Below are 20,340 nucleotides of genomic sequence, written 5' to 3'. Positions count from 1 at the left end.
GCCGGCCTGCCGTCCTCCCGGCGCCCAGGCCCAGGCCGGCCTGCCTCCCGCCTCGTGTCCCACGGCGTGCTGCTGCGATCACCGCCCTCCACCTTTGACCTCGTTTTTCCAGTCTGAGGCCAGAGGCTGGAGCGAGGGGAAGTAGACGTCTAACCGAGATGACCGGGGCGGAAGGAATTTCGGAGGAATTAGAAGGGGAAAGTTTGGGGGAATGAAGGTGACGGCGGGGATGGCGCTGAGCGTTGGCAGAAGTTGGGGGCCGACTTTTGGAAGGGCCATTCAGGGAAGACAGACCCCGGGGGCGGTTCCAGGGTTCCGGTGTGAGTGTTCCAAGCCCTTAGTTCTACACTCCCAACAACTTTTGAAAAAAGCGGGACGCCCCGGGAGTGCGGGGTTATTCGTTGCGTCAGTCTGCCCCCTGGTGGAGCAGAGTGAAAATTAACGTTCCCGATACCGCGATTGGGCCCCGCCCCGGCCCCACACACACACACACACACGCACACGCACACACGCACACGCACACACGCGCACACAATGCCACGCAGACACACCCAGACCTTCAGTTGGAACGGTCTTCCTTCTGGGAGCCCAGCTCAGAAAGGCAGAGGTAGGGACTACACCTGTCTGGTCTCACTCTGCGGAGAAGATGTGGCTCATTTAACAGCCGAGGCCGGGTTCCTGACACCCCACTGAACGGCTGTGGGTGCGTAGCCTTGACAACCAGGAAACTGAAGTACAGCGAACGTGGCTATAAAGAAATGTTTATCTTGGCCTTTGGAAAAACTTATTCAGAATGTCTGCTTTTCTAACGGGGTCAGAAGAATCCTCCTTGTGTAAAGAGAGTGCACTGGTTGTGAGAAAGTATCTTTTGTCACGTCACATCTTTGTCCCCTTTCTCAACACAAGGTAATCCCATTTTGTGCATTGTCCCACCTCCCAGAGTGTGTTCAAGCTGCATCACAAATCTCGAGTCTTCCCTCTTTCTCCTCACTGGCCCAGCCATTTCTCACAAGTCCTTTTAGTTACCGTTCAATTTTTACGGCTTATTCCGATAAAAATCCATCAGTTCTTCTCATCTTATTTTGCCTGGAACTGGACTGTTGGTTCCTTGCGATTTGTTATTCTTGCCTGCTTCTCTAAAACGGGCTCGTGCGGGTGTACCCCGCCTTCGCTGGAACCTCGGCAGCCCGGCAGTGCTCGCCCACAGCCCATTCTGGCCTTGGGGTTCACGCTCACGAGCTCTTCCCTAGGGCGCGTTCCCCCCAGATTGTTGCATGATTGACTCCTTGTCTTTGAGATTTCAGCTTAAATGTCACTTCCTCAGAGGTTTGACCAGTCCGTCAGTGGAACCAGTTTTTTGTGTTTTTTTTTAAATTAAAACAATTTTTTTTTTCAATCACAGTTGACAAACCGGAATCAGTTCTTACTGGCTTATGAGAACAGATTGTGCATGTCTCTTACCAACTCCGGGCTTAATGATGTCACATTGGTAGTTTGGAACCGTTGCCACGTTGGGAATATTTGCACCCCTGAAATTAGCAAAGGCAACAAAATGAGGGCGCTCCCCGACAGAGCCGGTGGTGGCGCGCTCGCGGGCTCCCCCGCCACTGGCGGCACTCTCGGGCCCTGCCCTCCATTTCCTCTGGAATTAACCATATTCCAGGTGCCATCTGGGGCATCTTCATTCCTCCTTCATGACAGACACTCCAAACCTTTGGTTATTATTGCAGAAGGTGCTTTAGTCTTCACTTTCCCTTTCTTCTCCTTCCGTCAAAGGTGTCAGTGCCGCCAAGGTTAGAAGTCGTGGAAACGCAGTGCTGGGGAAAACGCGGGGAAAGGATGCGGGCGTAAACTGGCACGGACTTCTCGAAGGCGTCTAGTAGTACTTCGGACCATTTATGTGGCTTCTCTGTGCATCACTTTCCTAATCTGTAAAATGTGCATAATAATAGTGTCGACCTGTTAGAAGGACGCAGCGAGTCAGCGCTACGGGGGTGATGTAATCATTATTAGACGGAAGGGTCGAAGGAGACAGTCAATTTAACAACTCTAGTAGTAGGCTGGGGATGGGGGAAATAAGAGGACTTCACTTTTTTACATTTACATTTCTGAATTGTTTAAAATGGGCAAACTAACCCAACCGAAAATTCGTAAAGAAATTTCAGAAGTCCGGACACTGCTCGGCCGGGCTGTCTTCCTCAGCGGTTCCTATTTGCTCGGCTCTAACTGTCAAAGTGGCCACTCATCCCTTGGAAGGGAGCAGACGCTCACCTCTGTCAGAGAGCCCGCTCACTCAACATGGCACGCATGTGTCACGACTACTGTTGACAGACCTTCCTAAAATGGCGGCCCCTCCTCGCCTCACCGCGAGCGGGCCGTGAGCGAATGACCTTCCCAACATGGCGGCAGTCGGCCCTGACGTCACTTCCGAAGGGACGGCGGATATAAGGGCCAGGATTTCCGCTCTCGCTCCTTTCCGGCGGTGACGACCTCCTCACGAGAACATGCCTGTGAGTTCCTCGCGGCAGGTTTCGGCGCAGCTCTCGCCGGCCGCCCGCCCGCTGCCCTCACGCTGATTTCGGGGCGCATAGGGCCCTCGCGTGCCCTCCGCACTTCCGGGGACACCAACGGCGGGGGCCGCGGGGCTCTGCGCGGACGGGAGCGGAGCGGAGATAAGATGGCGGCCCAGCTGCGCAGACGCCGGGGCGGCCGGGGGCGAGCCCTCCCCGGGGTGCGGCCGCGGGGCTGGTTTCCTTCGCCGCCTTGGTCTCTCAATCTGCATTTCTGCCTCTCGTAGCTCGCCAAGGACCTCCTCCACCCCTCTCCGGAAGAGGAGAAGAGGAAACACAAGAAGAAGCGCCTGGTGCAGAGCCCCAACTCCTACTTCATGGACGTGAAGTGCCCAGGTGAGGCGGCAGCTCGCCCCACCGGGGCGCAGTGGGCCCGAGACCGGGCCAGGTGTAGTGTGAGCCGTGCCGGACCCTGGAAGCAGCCCCGACGCTTTAAAACTGGAGCGTACGGGACGGGTTCAGTTTTGCATTTTAGGAGGAGTGATCGCCCCTCAAAACTGCACACACAGACTCAGAGCCTGACGTTTCTCTGTTAGGGGACTGGGATGACGTGCCGGGCTTGAGCCTTGCGCAGTTAGGACTCCGCGTGGAAGCGGGGGTGGGGGTCGTGTTGACCTATTACTGACCGTCCTTCCCTCGCAAGCGGAGGACCGATGACCCTTCGTGACCTGAGAAATCGTCGGTTCCACTCCTTTCCTTTTTAGGATCTAGGATTAGACAGTCACTCGTAAACCAAAAATTCATAGGTGGGGGGCAGGTAGTCCACATTGCTTCTGAGTTGGCTTTAATGTATATTTGGAGCCAGGTAATCGAGTTTAGAATAGGTTAGTAAGTTTCAAAAGTTTATATAACATGCATGTTAATACATGATAGCTTCCATTTAAGTGAAAGGCATGGCAAAAAACATAACGATTTCTTGATGTCTTTTCTAGGATGCTATAAAATCACCACCGTCTTTAGCCATGCACAAACAGTCGTGTTGTGTGTTGGCTGCTCCACTGTCCTCTGTCAGCCCACAGGAGGAAAAGCAAGGCTTACAGAAGGTAAATGGTTGATAAAAGGGGCCTCCTGAGCTGAAGCTGATAAGGTCTTTTAAGTGGCTGGGTGTTAGCTAAAGGAGTTAAAATAGAGTTGCTTTCCTGTGGGTGGGCCATCGGTCATTTTGACCTGTGGAGGTGGGGTGCAGGGTGAGTAGGCTGCTGTCAGTTAACCTCACGCTTTCTCTTCCAGGATGCTCCTTCAGAAGGAAGCAGCACTGAAAGCACCATGAATTAAGATGAGTGAGGAACCATCCCAATAAACACATTTTGGATACATCCTGTTTATTGTCTTGTTTTACTGCTAGGAAGTTCCCACTTCAAGTGTTCAGGGGCAACAAGGAGAGTGGACTGCTAGAGTCATTTGGGGCAAGTAAGTAGCCACGTCCTTAAAACGTCCATTTGGGACATTTCTTTCCACCTAAGGCTCGTTGATAAGTCTTTGGAGCTGGGTTGAAAATGTGATACGCCATACAAATGGGGAATTTACTTTCACTTTTAAGTTTTTTTTAGACTAACAGTTCATCTTTAAAATACCATTCGACACACCACTTTAACACAAAACAGCTTAGGCGTCTTTATTTACAGTTCTCAGAAGCCTTGTTCGGATCTTAACGTGTATGGAGGTTGTTGCTAGGCTCCTGGTCTAGTGCTAGAGGGCTCCAGTCTCCTACAGCTATGGGGACTTGTCCAAGTGGAGGTTAGTGCCTTATACTCCACAGCCAGTGTTGTAGCCGACTCTGGACTGCTGGGGGTTGCGGACTCACGAACGGAGGGAGCGTGGCGGGAGCGTAAGCACCTAGAGATAAATTGGGAAGGGAGACAGTGAAGGGTGAATGAAAACGGCTACCTGAGATCTGCAGGAGGTAATGGTGCGATTCCTCACCTGGCTGTGGTGTTCCTAGGGTTGGTACGTAAACCACTGGAACTGTCTGTAACGCGTTCAGGAAGGCATTGTATGCTGGAAAAAAAACAAGGAAATGTCGCCTTTACTGATGTTGGCATCGAAGGAAGGCCTTAAGGGAGGGGCAGAGTCAACTTTAACGTTTAGAGGTTCTTTAAAATATTGCTATAAATATTTCAAATTTAGTAGTAGCATGCTTAGGAATCTTTATTAAACTGTTAGAGGTATTGATCTCTGGCTAAAAGATGGTAGGATGTGCAGGTGTAGACAAAATAGAGTGTTTAGCTGTGAACATGAGCAAAACTAGGTTTGCAATGGCTTCCACTTCTGAGTATGTTTGCCATATTAATTTATTGCTTCTTGATAGTTGTAAGTTGAGCAGAACCTACTAGGCGACTGGCTAGGGCAGCTAAATCAATGTCAACTGCTTGTCCCAAATTAGATGCGATAACTAATTTTCATCCTTATTTAGTTTGTGAAATGGCAGTTTCCAAGTCAAAGTCCACGTGCTGAATATAAGGACTCCTTACCTAGAAAGAGGAAAGCTGTTGATGCCAACGCTGCAAAGAGGGTGTAGAGGAGGATCTGGTAAGAACCCACGAACTTCTGGAGGACACCTGAATCTTCACACTGATCTATGCGTTGGCCAGAACAAAAGATAATAGTTATTTTAATAACACATCCAGGGCAGATACTGATTTAAAACCATGCGTGGTCATGAGTATCCAACAGAAGCACTCAAAACCCAGACCTTGGGACATCATTTCGTTTCTTAAGAGTAAAGAGGTGAAATATACTTGGCTCCACCTCTGGCTTTTTCCTGTTGCCAAAGTGATAAACTCTAGTTCTTGAGCCTCTTATTTTTTCCTCTTAGCTTATAAGGAAATAAGTCTTCTGCCACTTTGGAATGCCTGTTACCCTTCCCGTGCACTTAACTCCAGGTGACATGCTTCCCTTTGTCAAACTGTGACAATCTTTGATGATTTCAATTTCTAATTCTTACAACGTGAAACATTTTTTTGGATCACCAATAACCTCTTAAATCCAGGGGCCCCTTACCCGTTTTTGCTCAGAATGTCGTTTCTAGGGAACATTCTGATTTGTATGTAACTTTGTCCTTAATAAAACTTTAAACGTGTCTTTGAAGCATACTTGGCATCTGCCTTTGGTTATTTCAAATTCTTCAGCGTCTGGAACTCTTTCCTGCCCGCCCAAACAGCCTGAACTTACGGGCTTTCCACATAAATTGTCACCAGGCCCTCATACCGAGTTGCTATTCTGCATCTCTAGGTAGGACGGGACCTCCAGAGCCCTAACTGGGCTTATGCCTCTCTCCGTACTCTGTTTCAAACCTTTCACAGCTTCACACTGTTTGAAAACCGCCCCGAAGAAGAACAGAGGTCGCCTGAAGTGCACGTACTAAAAACAAGGTTCTCTAGTTCCTGATCGGGTCCCAGTTAGTCGAACGAGGCTTATGGCCTTTGTAGCACCTTAGACTGTTCTGTCTACACTGAACTAGGAGGTTCCTGTCTCCTCAATGGTACCCCGTCTTAAGATTTCTGCAGTCGGCGCCATGCCTGGCATGCAGCAGAGGCCGGCGCACACCTGTGACAGATGAGGCTGGGCTGGGTATTTGTGTCTAAGCACTCCAGTGGACTGTTCCCACGAGGTCCTCTAAGGAATGCAGGGGTCTTAACCTTTTTTATTTTTGCCATGGGCAATTTTGGCAGTCTGGGTCCCCTCTCAGATGTTTTCAATGCAAAAACAAGAATAAAGGAAACTAATTATATCAAAAGTTAGAAAAAACAATTTGTGACAATTATACGGTTAGCAAAACGTTGAAAGGCATAATTTGTGATGCAGTAATATGTATGCCTTAGTAATAAGTCTAGCTTCAGGTCTGATGATTACTGTAATTTTGAAAAATATTTTGAGATGTGACAATTGGAACATGAATTCCATTGGTGACAGTCACATACTGCTGACAGTGGTTTGTTGCCCGTATTCCCATGAGTTGATTCAGAACCAGTGAACTGTAAATTTAAAAAAAATAGCTGTGATAGCACTTGAGTGGTGGAGCCTTGAAAATCTCAATTCCTCAATGCTTTACAAGGAAAAAACACCTGCCCTTTCGCGTTATGAGAATTAAACTGCATATTCATGTGCTTGGGATATTTGTTGACCTGTACACATCAAGTGCTCATACGAACAAAACCCTTTCTCCCCTGAGGAGGTGTGCGAGGGCTCAGCCTCATTCCCTCCCACTAAGTAACAGCAGTTCTGGCCCTTGAGGGACAGGCACACGGAAGTGGCACGAGGAGGATGGTTCTCCGGCTGTCCTGACCCCTTTCCATAGCGGTTTCCAGCCCGCCAAACACGGCATTGTCCCTAAACTGGATAATGGCCAGAATCGGGACTGGGGAAGCTAAGTGTCAGTTCCAGGGTTATCACCATTTGCCCTTTGCTGACGCAGAAAGATCTGCTGCATGTTTTTGAAGCAAATGAACCATTTATCAGGTTTGGTGAGTGGTACACTTAAGGTGACGGACTCATCTTAAACTGATACGACTATCCTTAAACATGGTAAGTATAGCATCCGGCTCGTGATAAGAGCTGCCTGAAGGTTATGTTTTGGGCAGGCTTCGAGATGGATCTGTGCCCAGCTGGTCTGAGCAAACTCGGTCCAGTGGCTGAACTTTTCCCATCAAATTGGAAATAAGTTCTTTCCTCCGCTAGATTAAAAACGAGCCCCCGTGCTCACCTGCCCCAGGGTCCCTCACGCCTCTCACCAGCACGGCTTCACTCTGACCCGTGAGCACACAGGAGACGTTGATGAAAACGGGTGACGCGCTCTGCCGGAGGGAGGTGAAGTTGACCACTCTCACGGGGTAGACGGCGATGCCCGACGTGAGGGGGGCGTGCCTGTGGCTGGAGACCACGAGGACAGGGGAGCTGGGGACAACCTTGGAGAAAAAACAGATGGAACTTGTTGGAAAGGAGGACCGGTTTCGTGTCTGTGCATTCCACGCTTAAACACACACAGACACCTGGCTTTCTAGATCTAGTTGCCAGTAAGTCCCTGCCTTTTTCGCACTTAGATGTGTTGAATGATAAGGGAAAAAGGGAACCGTGAGAATAAAACAGGCTGCAAAAAAGTTTTAAACTACAATTCTAAAGATGGTTTTAAGATAGCATTGGTGTTCTCTTCCAGGCTGGCAAAGCTCACGGTTCTGGGCTCTGGGAGTCCCCCTGGCATTGTGAAAGGGACAGGTTTTCTTTGTTCTGTTTAAGAATTTCCTGTGGTGAATTTTACCAAGTCATTTAGAAACTCCCTTTGGACTGGGAATGAAATGTTTTTTAAAACCCTGCCCTGTTTCGGTTCAGCCCTTAACATACCTCCAGCTTCTCAAGAACCCTGTCCACTCCCAGCACTCTTATCTCCCCGAGGTCCTGTTTGTGGCTAAGCACCAGCTCTGACTGGTTGATGTAAAAGGCTGGGACGAAAGGGATGAGGATTCTTTGCATGCCGTTCCTGGTGCGCTCGCTGACGAGGGTGGCCCAGCCGTACACGGAGGTGTCAGCCGTGCTGAGGGCCTGCAGCAGCTCCTCTGGCTGGAGTCGAACCCTGATCAGGCAGACGTAAACCCCTGAGGAGGGAAAGCGGAGCAGGAGGTTCAGAGGCTCTACTGAGCCCACAAATTAGGATAGGAAGTAAAAATGGGGACACGTACATTTGAAAGAAAATGCGAGCTCGGTTCTGAGTGCTCAGTGTTGGCGCACTACGGGCCGGCAGAAGCCGGTTCGGGGAACCCACGACCGGACTCGCTGCTTAAGGAAACGTCTGCGGTCAGTGGGCAGGTCGGGGAGTGTTAGCGTGCCCGCAGAAACGCAGGGGCTGCAGAATGGAACAGTCGGTAAGAGGAAGAAAGGGTCTGTGGAAGAGGCGGGCCTTGGGTGTGGGCGGCCACTTCTCTAGCGAAAGCCCTCCGGACGGCCTTACTTCTGTTCGCAGCATTTTCGGAGTTACCCGCCCTCAAACCTCAGCTGTTTTTGACACCCTTTCCTCCATTCTTCAGTCTTCTCCAAATCTTGCTAAGTCACCCTTTGAAATGCCTGACATCTGCCCGCTGATTTCTCTCCTCTGTGCAGACGCTCGTCGGTGCATGCTCGGGTGACTGCAGCGGCCCCACTTACCGGCCTCCTTGCCCCGTTCTCCTTGTCCAGTCTCTGTGCTGCTAGTACATGACTTGAAAACTGCTTTCGAAGAGCACTTACTCCGTAAAACCCTACTTTACCCGTCTCTGCCGCCCCAGGGGCTGTGAGTACCTTCAGGCTGTGATTAATCACCTGTGCAGTACTAGTAAGAGTCAAAAGCCTCGTCCTCCCCCTCAGTACCTCCACTGCCCGTCCTGGTTCCAGGCACTCTGGGGCTCAGCAGTTTGCCGAGGGAACCTCCTTCCGTGGTTGCCCACCACCCACCCAGACCGTTTGTGCTGCCGGCCTGGGGCAGAAACCCCCCTCCCGACGTAGCACTGTCCTGTTTATATGGGACATGGATCCTCGTTTTAGATCAGTGACATGTAAAGTCCTCCCAGCATAATGCCTCTTTCTGCTTTCTGCCTGTTTGTGCTCTGCGGCTTGGTTTAGCCTTCAGTTCAGCAGACATTCAGGCTCTGCTACTTACTGGGGGGAGGAGGTGAGTGAGATTTGAGCAAAGCCCTCAGAGATGACAGGGACCAACGAAACAGTACATCACAGAAAAGCATACACAATAGGAAGGTGTTACAGAGACATGTGAAAAGTCTGAATGGCTTGGACAAAAAGTGTTGATTGAGAGAGTCCAGAGTTACACAGCGAATGCCACTGGAAAGCATAAGCACAACAAGGTGACAGTTGTACACAGGACAACAAGGTGCAGGCCGAGCTCAGCCGGTGGAACGCACCTTTCTCCACGTTAAAATCCGCACGCACATAGAAGACTTTGCTTGCTGGGATGTCCAGCAGGGTGTTGCTGAACTGCACGTGGCACAGCACGAGGGTCTCTGGAAGGAGGACCGCTGTGATGGCCTTGGCCTGGCTCGGGGTGCAAGATCCTAATAAGCAGAAGAGAGGTAAACAGCTTTGTCACGAACGAGAATTTTAAAGGGGAGACCATTATGTAGAGGTGGTTCGGTATCAAAGACGCACGAGGGTCATTTCCGCCTGACTCGCTACAGCCGCCGCCTCGCCGGTCCTGCTGCAGTCAACAGTGTGGGCCCATCGCCTCTGCTGGCCTGCGGTGGCTGCAGTGGGGCTTCCGTTAACCACATGACAGGTAGGTGGTGTCCTCTGTCAAAGCTTTTTGGAATTCATCAGTGGGAATAAGACGGGGAAATTGGACAGCTATTAGAAATACTGCACTGCAATACATCTGGGAAGCAGCTTTAAGTCTAGAAGGTTTGTATTCCATAACCGATTAAATATGACAAGTCAAATATCTCCAGAACTTCACTACAAGTGGTGCCTTAAAAGGAGCCACATAGCCAGCAAGAAGCCAACTGGCGCCAGGCTGGGGTCAGCGACGATGGATGGCGTTCTAAGCTAAATAGGGACTGGTGTCCTGGTAAGGTTTTCCCAGCACCGTTTCTTAATGGTTTCGGCTTGCTGAAGCTCTTTTTCAACTGCCAGCAGTCCAGTGACCATTCTCACCTCTTGGAAACTGTCAGCAATATCAAAGGAATGGTTTTATGAGGTTTCACGATAAGTTGTAGTTTTAGAAAGATTTTGTGGGGGAAAAAATTGCAGTCCGTAAAAATCATAAGATAGAAATGAGTGAATGTGCTATGAAGAAACACTTAGTACTTTGTAAAAGAAGCTGGAGAATTTTAAGAATCAGATGTTCTTATTTATACATTCTTAGATTGTATTTATAAGATTAAATATCTAATGTGAAAGGAAAATACATTCAGTGCTTAAAAACTGAAGGACAAAATGGCAGTTAAGAGTTAAAATATCCTAAGTTTTTTAATTTTTCAGTTATAGTTAACATACAATATTATATTAGAAAATTATCCTAAGTTTATAGACAGTAATTATAGTCTAGACTTCTCTGCTTGGTTTTGAATGTTCTTTTTGCCAAAAAAGAAAAAATCTGGAATTTGTTCCTTCTTCAGGAAAAAAGCAAAGAGAATGAAAGCATGTACATGGACTCTGGAGTGGGACGTATCTGCCACTTTTGCCACTCACTGGGTGTCCTTGTATGTCACTTGCTTGTAGACTCAGGGTTCTCCTCTGTAACATGAAGATAATCACTACCTGATGAGATTCGTAAGTGAGACAAAATATATAAAAATTCCTAACATAGCAGCTGGGATTGATGAGTTTTCTGTCCTCTGCCTTTTTCTGACAGTAAATGATGATCTGATACAGAATAACAACAATAACAAAACACTAGGCAAATGTGCTGAGCAAAAAACATTTCAGGTGTCACCTAGTCCAACGATTCTCAAGTCTGGGGAAGCTTAAAGAGAATTAGGCCCCATCCCAAACTGATGAAGTTTCTGGATAGAGCCTAAGAGTCTGTATTTTTAAAACATCTCTTTGGGTGACACTGCCAACCTGCCATTTGGAAGTCCCTGGTCTAGGCCACCTCCTAGTCCCAGGCAGGGCTATGACCAGAAAGATGACAGGGCCCAGGCTGGGCCTATTTCAAACCTTAATACAGTTATAACTCCTGAGGTCTCGTAGCGCTAGTGATTTATCTGTTAAGACTGGGTCGCTTTTGAAGTAAAAGGGCACCGGGATGGCCCGTCCGGAGGGGTGACTGAGTTGGGGGACGGTGGGGAGATGGGGACAGACAGACCCGCGGGGTCCTGACCTTTCAGACTGACACCGTTTCTGCCCGTGGTGATGAAGAGCTTGAACGCGGTTGAGTTGGGGGTGTTGGTGAGGTAAGTCCTCAGGTCATAACTGAGTGTTAGTCTTGATGATGCATTGACAACCACCTGTCAGCAAACCGAAGGAAAATGTGTCCCTAAGTTCTTAGAGACTCCAGTTCCCTCCGTCGCTACCCCGGTAACTCATTTAACCAAAAGCACGTTTCACCCGAATTGCCCTTTTGCGATCACATAGTTGAGAACCACAAAATCTGTTCATTTATGAGAAGAACATGTGTTTTCTCAAAGGAGGTCTGTCCGTTTTCCCTTCTGACGTCTTCCCTTTGTATGACTCCCTATGAAAATGCCTTTGAAGACAATGGCAATGTTTTTCAGAAGGTTTCTCTCTTTAGTTGCATATAATTTTAACCCTTTCTGAAACTTCAGAGTACTTTGGTTTTCCTCAATACACTTGTGATGTTCTGCCTTATATCACAGGTATCTTTATATTTGTTAAAATCCCTCCTGTTAGATTCTAAGCTGCTAGAGCCCTAATTCGTCTCCGTGCAGCCCGTACAGTGCCTCGTATACGAGGCAAGTCTTAATGACTGTGAGGAGAGGAGATGGTGGCACTGATGGCCCTTTCCCTCAAATATCTTCAATTTAAACACAATACACTGCCTGCCCGGTCTCCTCAGTTCTGCCATTGTTCTGTTTTTTTCAACTACTCGAGGACCTTAAAACAAGTCAGTTACATTAAGAGCTCAGTAAGGAAGTTCTGTCTTTCTCGTCTGTGATTTTCTAGAGCCTAGCACGGTCACTGACACGTAACGGGCCCCGGCGAGTGTCTGCTAGTTCGTGAATAACTAAACAAGGATTTCACAAGGCACACGAACCGGAATAGAAACGGCCTTTCGGCTCGCTGGAGCCTCTAACGCCACAGCCCATCCTTCTCTTGCCTTTTGTGACACCCTTTCCCCCGGCTTTTCTACTACTTAGACCCTTCTCGATCGCTCTTTCTAGCTGTCCTCTCATGCTCTCTCTCTCTTCACCCCTCTTATCTGCTCTCGATACAAATCCTCTTTTTGGCTGTTTTCCAGCTTTTCTCTCCACCGTTATAAACTTACACTGAAGTCACCCTAGTTTATTCATTGGTCTTCAGACATAACATATGCTTTTATTTGCCTTTGTCCATCTATGCCTTTAGTCTAAAATGCCTTCTCCCCCTTTTCCTGCCAGACAAATCTCTAATCCTCAAGACTCAGTTTAAGCGTCATCTATGAAAAATCCAGCCTCGGCATCCAGGCAGGATTAGTGACTTTCTAATGTATTCTAAGAGCATTTCTGATATACCACTAGTAAAGCAATGATCAATTCTGTTTTAATTATTTATGCCATCTATAGTAATAATGTCACCACTAGACAGTGAATTCCTGGAAAGAAGGCACCAGATATGATGTGGGCACTTACTGGGTAATTTACTCATCGATAAAACTGGGACAATACTTTGCAGGTTGAAGGTTAAAAATTATAGTTGTACTGGATGTAAAATCAAAATTGAAAAACAGATGAAAAGTGCCAAGCCCACAGTAGATGCTCAAAGAATGACAGCTGTCACATTTAAGGAATGAACAGAGGAACAAACAAGTTCTTTGAGCACAGGGGGAGGAGGCTATATATACTTAAGGGGGCACCAGAAAGGGCTCCAGAAAGCTGAGCTCTTCACGGTTCGCCCATCTCACCCGCTCGGGTACCACGCAGCCATTCCTCCTCCGATGTCACCTTCTCCTCTACTGAATCATGCCTAAGCCGTCATTTCTCCAATTTTAAAAACCAATCAACAAAACCAACTCTCGACTCCCACCTCCCGCATCCACCGTCGAGCTGGCCTGGTCCGTGGGTCACTGCAGTAACAGCCCCCGGCCGGTCTCAGCTTCTGCACTCACCCCTACAGCCTAGTACCAACCAGCAGCCACAGTGACACCTTGGAGTATGAGTCAGACTGGTCATTCTGGTCACGGGTCCTACTCGCTGTTTCCCTCCACGCCCCAGTGAGTGAAGTCTGTGGCTGTCTCCACGCTGGACGTGTGAGCGTGCTGCCTTTCCCGGGCCTTTTCTCTGCACATGCCCACGCGCACAAACAGCCGCCCGTGTCCGTCAGCCCTGCGACCGTTGGGTTTACCTCTCGATACGTCTTCACTACTCCTGGGATGTCATGAAAGACTGTTGCTATTCCGGGACTCCGGGCCACTCCTACCCCCGTGACAACGTCTGTCTGCAGAATACTGTCCGTGGAAACCATCCACACCCCGGGCTCACCTAGGAAAAGACGAGAGGGCACTGGCTGCCACCTTTCGCTCTAAATCCGGAGGCCACCCAGGCACAATGATCTCCCAGGACGGACACCCGCTTGGAGAAGAGCTTCGTTTTCTGAGGGGCAGGCTTCGCTTTGTGTGTCACGGCGGCAAATGAAGGACTGCTGACCTTCAGAATCGTAAAAGGAGCCACTTAGCTGGACAATGGACGTGTTCTCCTTAAAGAAAAACTCACTCTACACACAGGGATGACTCTCTGGGTAAGCTTCATCTAGACCCTGCTAAGGACGAGCCTGCTTGGAGCTACCGAGGATACCAGCGGGAAGCCTGCAAGAAAATGACGGCTGGCAGGAGAGGGATGTCTCAAGGTGGCAGAGGGATGCCAGAGTTAGCTTAGGGTATTGATTCTGGCCTGAGGCCCTCTGGCTTCCTCATCAAAAGTGGCATGGATTTGGGATGCCCCCAAATTCCAGAATGGACAGCAGAGGACAGAACCTAGTAAGAGAAAGCGAAAAGCCCCTGCGCCACTGACAAGAGGCTAACGATCACGGGCGTGGGGCTCTGCGGACCCCGAGCAGAGCTGGCGTGCCAGCTCCGGCTACGCGTTAGCCCGCGGTGACAGGATCGGAGGGTCTGACCTCAGCCGAGCAGAGCTCCCTTGTATCAGGCCCCAAATACACAGTTACCGTTAAAATCAGGTCCCACATCCCATCGCTGTACCCGAACACGTGCACTGAGTTCCCAGGAGGGTGCAAAGCCAGCGCGTCTCGCCTGGGTGGTACACAGCCAGCGTGTACCACTTGGGAATACGCTGTCTGGAAGCCCAAACAACCAAAACTCGTCTGCTCTCTAAAGCTGGTTTCCTCTGACTCCACAGTACTTCTGAGGGCAGAAACGCTTTGCCGATCAAGAGTACAGCTCAGCCCGGTTCAAGGCCAAACCTGTTACAGTGATGCTATACATAGGAGACAGGCCTCCAAATGGGCCTCACAAAGCATCCTTTACTGCCCTTCAACTCAGCGACCACCTCCTTAAAGGATGGAAATGGGGAGAAGTCCTGGCACCCTACACTGCCTACGTGGCACATTACACAGAGCAGTGCGCTCAGTGGGCGCCGGGTAAAAACGGCTGCTGACCTCCAACTGGCTGGCTGTGGGAGACACGGGCATTAAACTGACAACCATCAGTTAACGTGAAAACTAAAACACACAGAAACTTCTTTCTCAGAGAGGCCCTCGGGCGGTGGGTAATCTGGAAAAGGACGCTCTAGGGGACCAGCTGCTTCCTAGTCCTGCCGGTTGGTTGCGAGGTTAGGGACGGGAGGTATCCAGACCATCCTGGTTGAGAAGGTGAGTGCTGAAGCAGATGACGTCTCCGACGAACGTAAGCCCAGTGTCTGGCTCAATGGCGTGCTCGACAGCAACAGGAATGTAATCTGCCATGCCCGGATGCCTCCGGTCCCAGAGCCCCACGAGCGTCACCCCTCTGTTCACGGCTTGAGCCATGTAAGTGTAGTTCCTATTTCCTGGCCCAATAAGCAGCAGGTCATCTCTGAAAGTAGACGTGAAAGACAGAAATCTCTCCGTTGGGAAACGGTTCTGGGGGCGGATGCTAGTACAACACTTTATATCCGACGGCCCAGAAGTTCAGAAGGGCCCACAGACCAGTCTGTTACCCTCACACATGCAGTGCCCAGGAAGGCTTTCTTTTTTTTAAATTTTTTTCCAGTACGGCTTTTTGATAATAATATTCCAATTTGCCCCCTATGGGAGATTTCTGTGAACTAGGACTTGACGGATTCAAAATATCCTGAAATGTTTCTTCGTTGAACAACTACTAGCATTCTGGTCTTTCCCCACATCTCAACGAAAGAAACAGATCAGACTCCAAGTGCAAAACACGAGAAGGATTTACTGGGTCTGCTGCATGTCACCAGCCTGATCTGCAAGGTTCCTGTCACCGTCACCATCCCTTTGGCTTCCATACCTGTTCAGAGCCAGATGAAGCTGGGTGTTGTGCGTGTGGAATTTCTCTCCGACACTATTATAAAACTGAACAACGAAGGTGAGAGACATGCCCAGGGGGAAGGCTGATAGGGTCCTCCCTTGGGCCGTGTATAGCTTGGGTTGGCTGCTCATTCGCAGGTATGTCACTGGTGCCACCTGTGGGAGACAAAACCTACTGGTACAGAGAAGGATGCACTGGAGGGGGGCTGCGACCATATTCTGAGATTTATAATCGGTGATAAAAATGCTGTTCCTCTTGATTCGAGATGACTTAAGTCAGAGCGCAAAAGAAACACGACAGGAGGAACTGGCTTCTTAATTATGAAAGCTGCGGGAACGCTGGGATGGGGCTTTTTCAGGAAGGACTGCGATTCATCTATTTTGTGCAGAGTACTCAATGTCTGTTGTTAAATAATTGATCATTTATCGAGAATATTGTAGACTGTTTTCACCCTTCACGAGCCGTGGTGACAGCGAGAAGCCCAGCTTTGAATCTGGCTTCATCGCACAGCTTCGTCTAACCATCCTAGCTCTCGGGCTTCTTGTCGGCTTACTAGGGATAATAACGCCTACCTCACAGGGTTTGGTGGTGGTTAAAAGAGATTATATAACATCAAAGGACCAACATGGTGGCTGGAATATACTAGATGTTGAATTCCTAAAACTTTTTTTTGTATTGGACTAACTTACCTCTGAGCTGTCTTCTAATTCTAAATGTTTTTATCCTACAAATAGAGCCTAGTTCTGATAGCAATAGTTCTGTGCTTCTACCACACCGACCCTCTTGCTAAGGCTGCTTGGAGACAATCAGACCATTTTGAGGCTAATTCCTTTTATAACGAGGACTCTAAAGTCACTTCCATTTGATGGTTGAGAATCACGTCGATTGCCCTCTTATCTTCTAGTTCATTTCCGATTCCAGAGAGTTTTCTAGTTTTCTAGGGCTGCGGTACTCCTTTTATTTGGTTATTTTTTGAGTACGTCCCTGAACTCACCTGAACCCCGGTGATGGTTGTTTGGTTGACTCCAAAAGGTTCTATAGAGGTGACTTCCAACACAGCGGTACCTGCGATGGAGCCAGCTTTCAGGAGCCCTTCACCGTCCTCCTCAATGACAGACGAGTTGGGGAAACACTTGAGAACACGGGAACTCACGAAGGCGGCCCCTTCCCTAGGGAACAGAAGGACAGGGACGTCCTTTGGGGCTCCGTTCGACTAGAAAGAACGGGGTAGAGACCACCAGGATCAGCGCCGGAGGCCGTGCTCTGAGGAAGCTGCCGGCCACTCTCCACGTTGTGTGCTTACTTGTCCCTCAGGTAAAAGCCTGCCTTTGCATTAGCCTTCTCTCTTTAAAAACCAAATCCTGTTATACGATTATCCTGAAAAAATTATCAGCCAAAATAACTGAAAACAGGTATTCGAACAAATACTTGTGTATGAATGTTCATAGCAGCGCTGTTCACAATGGCCAAAAGGTGAAAACAACCCCAGTGTCCGTGGATGGATGAATGGATAAGCAAAATGTGGTCTATCTGTACGATGGAATATTAGCTGTAAAAAAGAATCAAGTACCGATACAACCTGTACCATGGAAGAACCTGAGAACATGCTGACTGGAATACCGTATGACTCCATTTCTATGAAATACACAGAACAGCTGAAGTCACAGACACGGCTGACTAGAGGCCGGCAGGGGCCGAGAGCAGGGGCGAGGGGAGCGACGACCTAGTGGCACAGGCGGTGATGAAGCTGTTTCGGAACTAGACAGAAGTGACGGTTGCACGATCTAGTGACTACACTAAATGCCACTGAATTGTGCACCTTAAAATGGTTAATTGTATGTTATGTGAATTTCAACTCAACGAAACAGAATTTATTATTTGTGGGTTACAAAAGTCACCCAGAAGGCGACAGTTCTTTCCACGTTTTGCTGGGGGTACCTGGCCTGCCCTTCTCCATTCTCCTTACCTGTTGGTATGAAGTCTGAGTTGAGAATTCATGGGCATTAGAATTTGCTCAGGTTGGCACTCTGGATGGAAAAGCTGGAGTTTTTCGAACACCTATATTGAGAAAAAAATTTTTTTCTCGTTTCTGGAAAAGACAAATGATGACCTTTACTCACAGTTGGCCAACTACAAGTGAACGGCCCGCCTGACTGCAGCGCGGCCTCATGCTCCACACGGCCCCTCCCAAAGTGCGTCGGGCACTTAAAACGGGTCTCGGTCCCCTAACCTCGCCTGCTCCCGCTGCTGGGGGCTGGGCAGGGCTTACGTTCACGCTTCGGACATCCATCGTATTACTTAGATATTAGGTATAAAATCACGTTGTAATTTCTGATTTTAGCTCCTGTAACCCGAAAGGAGATTCGGGAACAAAGTACCTATGATAGTAAATTATCGAGGGACACTGTTGGGGTCTTGCACCTGGGGAAGGGCTCCTTCCTCTGTGTCTCACTGAGTCAGAGAACCAAAGCCAAAAGAACGAAAAGGAAGACAAAAAATCAGTCCCATAACAAAGGGAGAGAAATTTATCTGCCCCCCACAGGCGATCAATTTTTCTTTTGAATTCTAAAAACGATAGAGCCATTTAACTTTCAGCCTGAGAACATCGTAGAAAGTATTCGTACTCTCTCTATCTTACCAGAGTTAGGATCAGATTTCGTTCTACCTAGGAATACAGCTAAGCGGGCTGTACCCCTAATATCCGGTTAGGCACAACGACCCCGAAATCAACACGTCTCCGGCGGGTGTGGCGTGTGGGAGGTGAGGAGGGGCACGAGCTCGGCTTCTAACGTCAAAACTCAGGCGGGGCGATCAGCGGTTTCCCCGGGGTATGCGAGAACAAGGTTCCGCTTTGGGCCTTACTAGGATCTGGACTTCATCAGACAGTTCCAACGAATCCCCCTCAAACTGCCCGGTGGAACTGTTCGTGCAGCGGACGGCGACCTTGATGCTGGTCCGACCAGCTGCTTTCGTGTGGGCGACCATGGCGAAGTTCTTCTCAACCGGGAGCTGTAGAAAAACCTAGACAGGGAGGGGGTGGCTTAAGAAATTCTCGTGCGTAAACACTGTGCCCTTCCGTTTGCTGTGACAATAGGGAATCGTATGCTAGGATCGCTCCCTAGAAGAGCTAGCGCACCAGGGCCCATTTCGAAGCCCCTTCTGTCCATGTTCTTAGCGGCACAGTCACTCCTAGAGTCGGCCTCTGTCTGCAGCGCTCGGCGGACTCTGGCCAGCCTCTGTGAGACCTGTGCTATCACCAAGCCAAGCCGTGGACAGGACGGAAACGAGGAAAGGGGTTTGCAGGATGGGTTCAGACGGTGGGACTTGAGGTGGGACTTGAGGCAGTCACTAGCAGGTCCAGTGACAGTGAGAAAGCAAGAGGTCAAGAAGGCGAGCCCCACGTTAGGGCTCTGCTGACACCGCTGACCATCCCCCTGCTTGCCTCGCTCACCCTTCCAGTCTTGATTGGATGGATGAGGGTTGGACCTCGACAATCTCCACAACGGGGACGGCAGGACCAACACTACCACGGGTGCCGAAGCAGGCGCCCGGCGACCTTCCTGGCACGCACTTCCTGTCCTGTCTCCTCTGCCTTCCGCTGTCCAGAGCCCTCAAGACCTTCTTTCTAGCTCTCTTGACTCAGTGGCTGCCACTGTCCCCAGACTACCGTGGGTGGGTCCCAGCACACTGATGAGCAAGTAACACAAGGTGAAGTTCACCTGCAGAATCCGCCTTTCTTTGCGTTTGGGTTCAGAGTGCGGTTCAGTGCTGCGTGCATTGAAATATCACAGCTATTTCACAGACAGACTTGGGGTGCGCTGTGGACTTCCTCCAAGTCCCCCCTCCACCCCCGAGGGCTTTGCCGTTCCAGATGCAGGAGGCGAGGAACTGGGAGGAGCTGGCAGCACCCAGGGCAACAGGGAGCAGCGGTTTCACGAATCGTCCTTCTTAGATTTGCTGCTAATATAGCTCAGTCCAGACTCAGCTGCTGGTTGGTGGCCACACAGGCCGCACCAGCCCGCGGCGCCCACATGCTCACAGCGGCGTCCAGCTCTCTCGCAGCTCCCAGGAGCTGCCAATGTCAACTGTCCATCACGCAGCACAAGCATGCGTCTGAACATGTCAAAAGATTTATATTAAGATTTAAACTATGTATATATTTTATATTCATAACTGTCACTCATGTAACTAGTTACGGCTCACGAAGGAAACATCGAATACAACATTAAAGGAAACATTGCTTTCAGGAGCTCCCTCCAGCAAAGTGTATTGAAAGCCAGTATCATCATCTCATTCTTTAGATGAGTTACAGGTTTCCAGCATTCACGAAACAGGAAAAGGAGAGAAGTAGTAATATTATAGTTTAGAGTGAGTCAATCTAAAACTTATGATGAAATAAGTTTAATAGTGAGCTCCCTAAGGTAACATAAGCAACGGACAGACCGTACCTCCGAGTGCCTGGGCACGAGGTCCAGCACGTCCCTTTTGCTCATGGACCAGTGGAACGTGAGCCCAGGGTCGGCGTTGCTAAAGGAGAAAGGCGTCTGGGTACTGGTCACGCCCATGACATAAACTGGCATCTGAAGAGAAAAAGAGGTTTTGTGCTGTGGACCCCGCCCAGCCGGCATCACCCAAACATGGAGCCCCGAAGAG

The 20,340-nt window shown here is 49.4% G+C and overlaps 2 protein-coding genes across 2 annotated transcripts in view; one reads left to right on the top strand and one right to left on the bottom strand.

The window, feature by feature from the left end:
- Positions 1-2,350: 2,350 nt before the first annotated feature.
- On the top strand, positions 2,351-3,887 carry RPS27 (ribosomal protein S27). Its single transcript, XM_006923579.3, has 4 exons — positions 2,351-2,510; positions 2,798-2,906; positions 3,503-3,613; positions 3,801-3,887. Exons 1-4 carry the CDS (start codon positions 2,505-2,507, stop codon positions 3,827-3,829), a joined length of 255 nt encoding a protein of 84 aa, XP_006923641.1. The 5' UTR covers positions 2,351-2,504; the 3' UTR covers positions 3,830-3,887.
- A 421-nt stretch (positions 3,888-4,308) lies between these two features.
- NUP210L (nucleoporin 210 like) overlaps positions 4,309-20,340 on the bottom strand; it is a gene marked incomplete at its 5' end in the record, with an annotated part of 50,435 nt that continues 34,403 nt past the window's right edge. The window contains 14 exons of the mRNA XM_025040850.1: positions 4,309-4,406; positions 4,494-4,568; positions 5,042-5,146; positions 7,273-7,474; positions 7,908-8,158; positions 9,455-9,604; positions 11,368-11,494; positions 13,548-13,684; positions 15,014-15,231; positions 15,667-15,842; positions 16,682-16,856; positions 17,654-17,745; positions 18,550-18,708; positions 20,136-20,267. Of these exons, the coding sequence (XP_024896618.1) occupies positions 4,309-4,406; positions 4,494-4,568; positions 5,042-5,146; positions 7,273-7,474; positions 7,908-8,158; positions 9,455-9,604; positions 11,368-11,494; positions 13,548-13,684; positions 15,014-15,231; positions 15,667-15,842; positions 16,682-16,856; positions 17,654-17,745; positions 18,550-18,708; positions 20,136-20,267 (2,097 nt within the window). The remainder of the gene's footprint in view (positions 4,407-4,493; positions 4,569-5,041; positions 5,147-7,272; positions 7,475-7,907; positions 8,159-9,454; positions 9,605-11,367; positions 11,495-13,547; positions 13,685-15,013; positions 15,232-15,666; positions 15,843-16,681; positions 16,857-17,653; positions 17,746-18,549; positions 18,709-20,135; positions 20,268-20,340) is intronic.

Source organism: Pteropus alecto, unplaced genomic scaffold (assembly GCF_000325575.1).
Source record: "Pteropus alecto unplaced genomic scaffold, ASM32557v1 scaffold49, whole genome shotgun sequence".
In the NCBI taxonomy this organism is placed as follows: domain Eukaryota; kingdom Metazoa; phylum Chordata; class Mammalia; order Chiroptera; family Pteropodidae; genus Pteropus; species Pteropus alecto.
The sequence above is the reverse complement of the archived record's forward strand: the minus strand, read 5'-3'. Positions and strand labels throughout refer to the sequence as shown.

Bases quoted from the DNA above. Each gene is read 5' to 3' on its own strand.
- RPS27 (XM_006923579.3), top strand. The intron at 2,907-3,502 runs GTGAGGCGGCAG...TGTCTTTTCTAG, and splicing joins CATGGACGTGAAGTGCCCAG to GATGCTATAAAATCACCACC. The intron at 3,614-3,800 runs GTAAATGGTTGA...TTTCTCTTCCAG, and splicing joins AAAAGCAAGGCTTACAGAAG to GATGCTCCTTCAGAAGGAAG.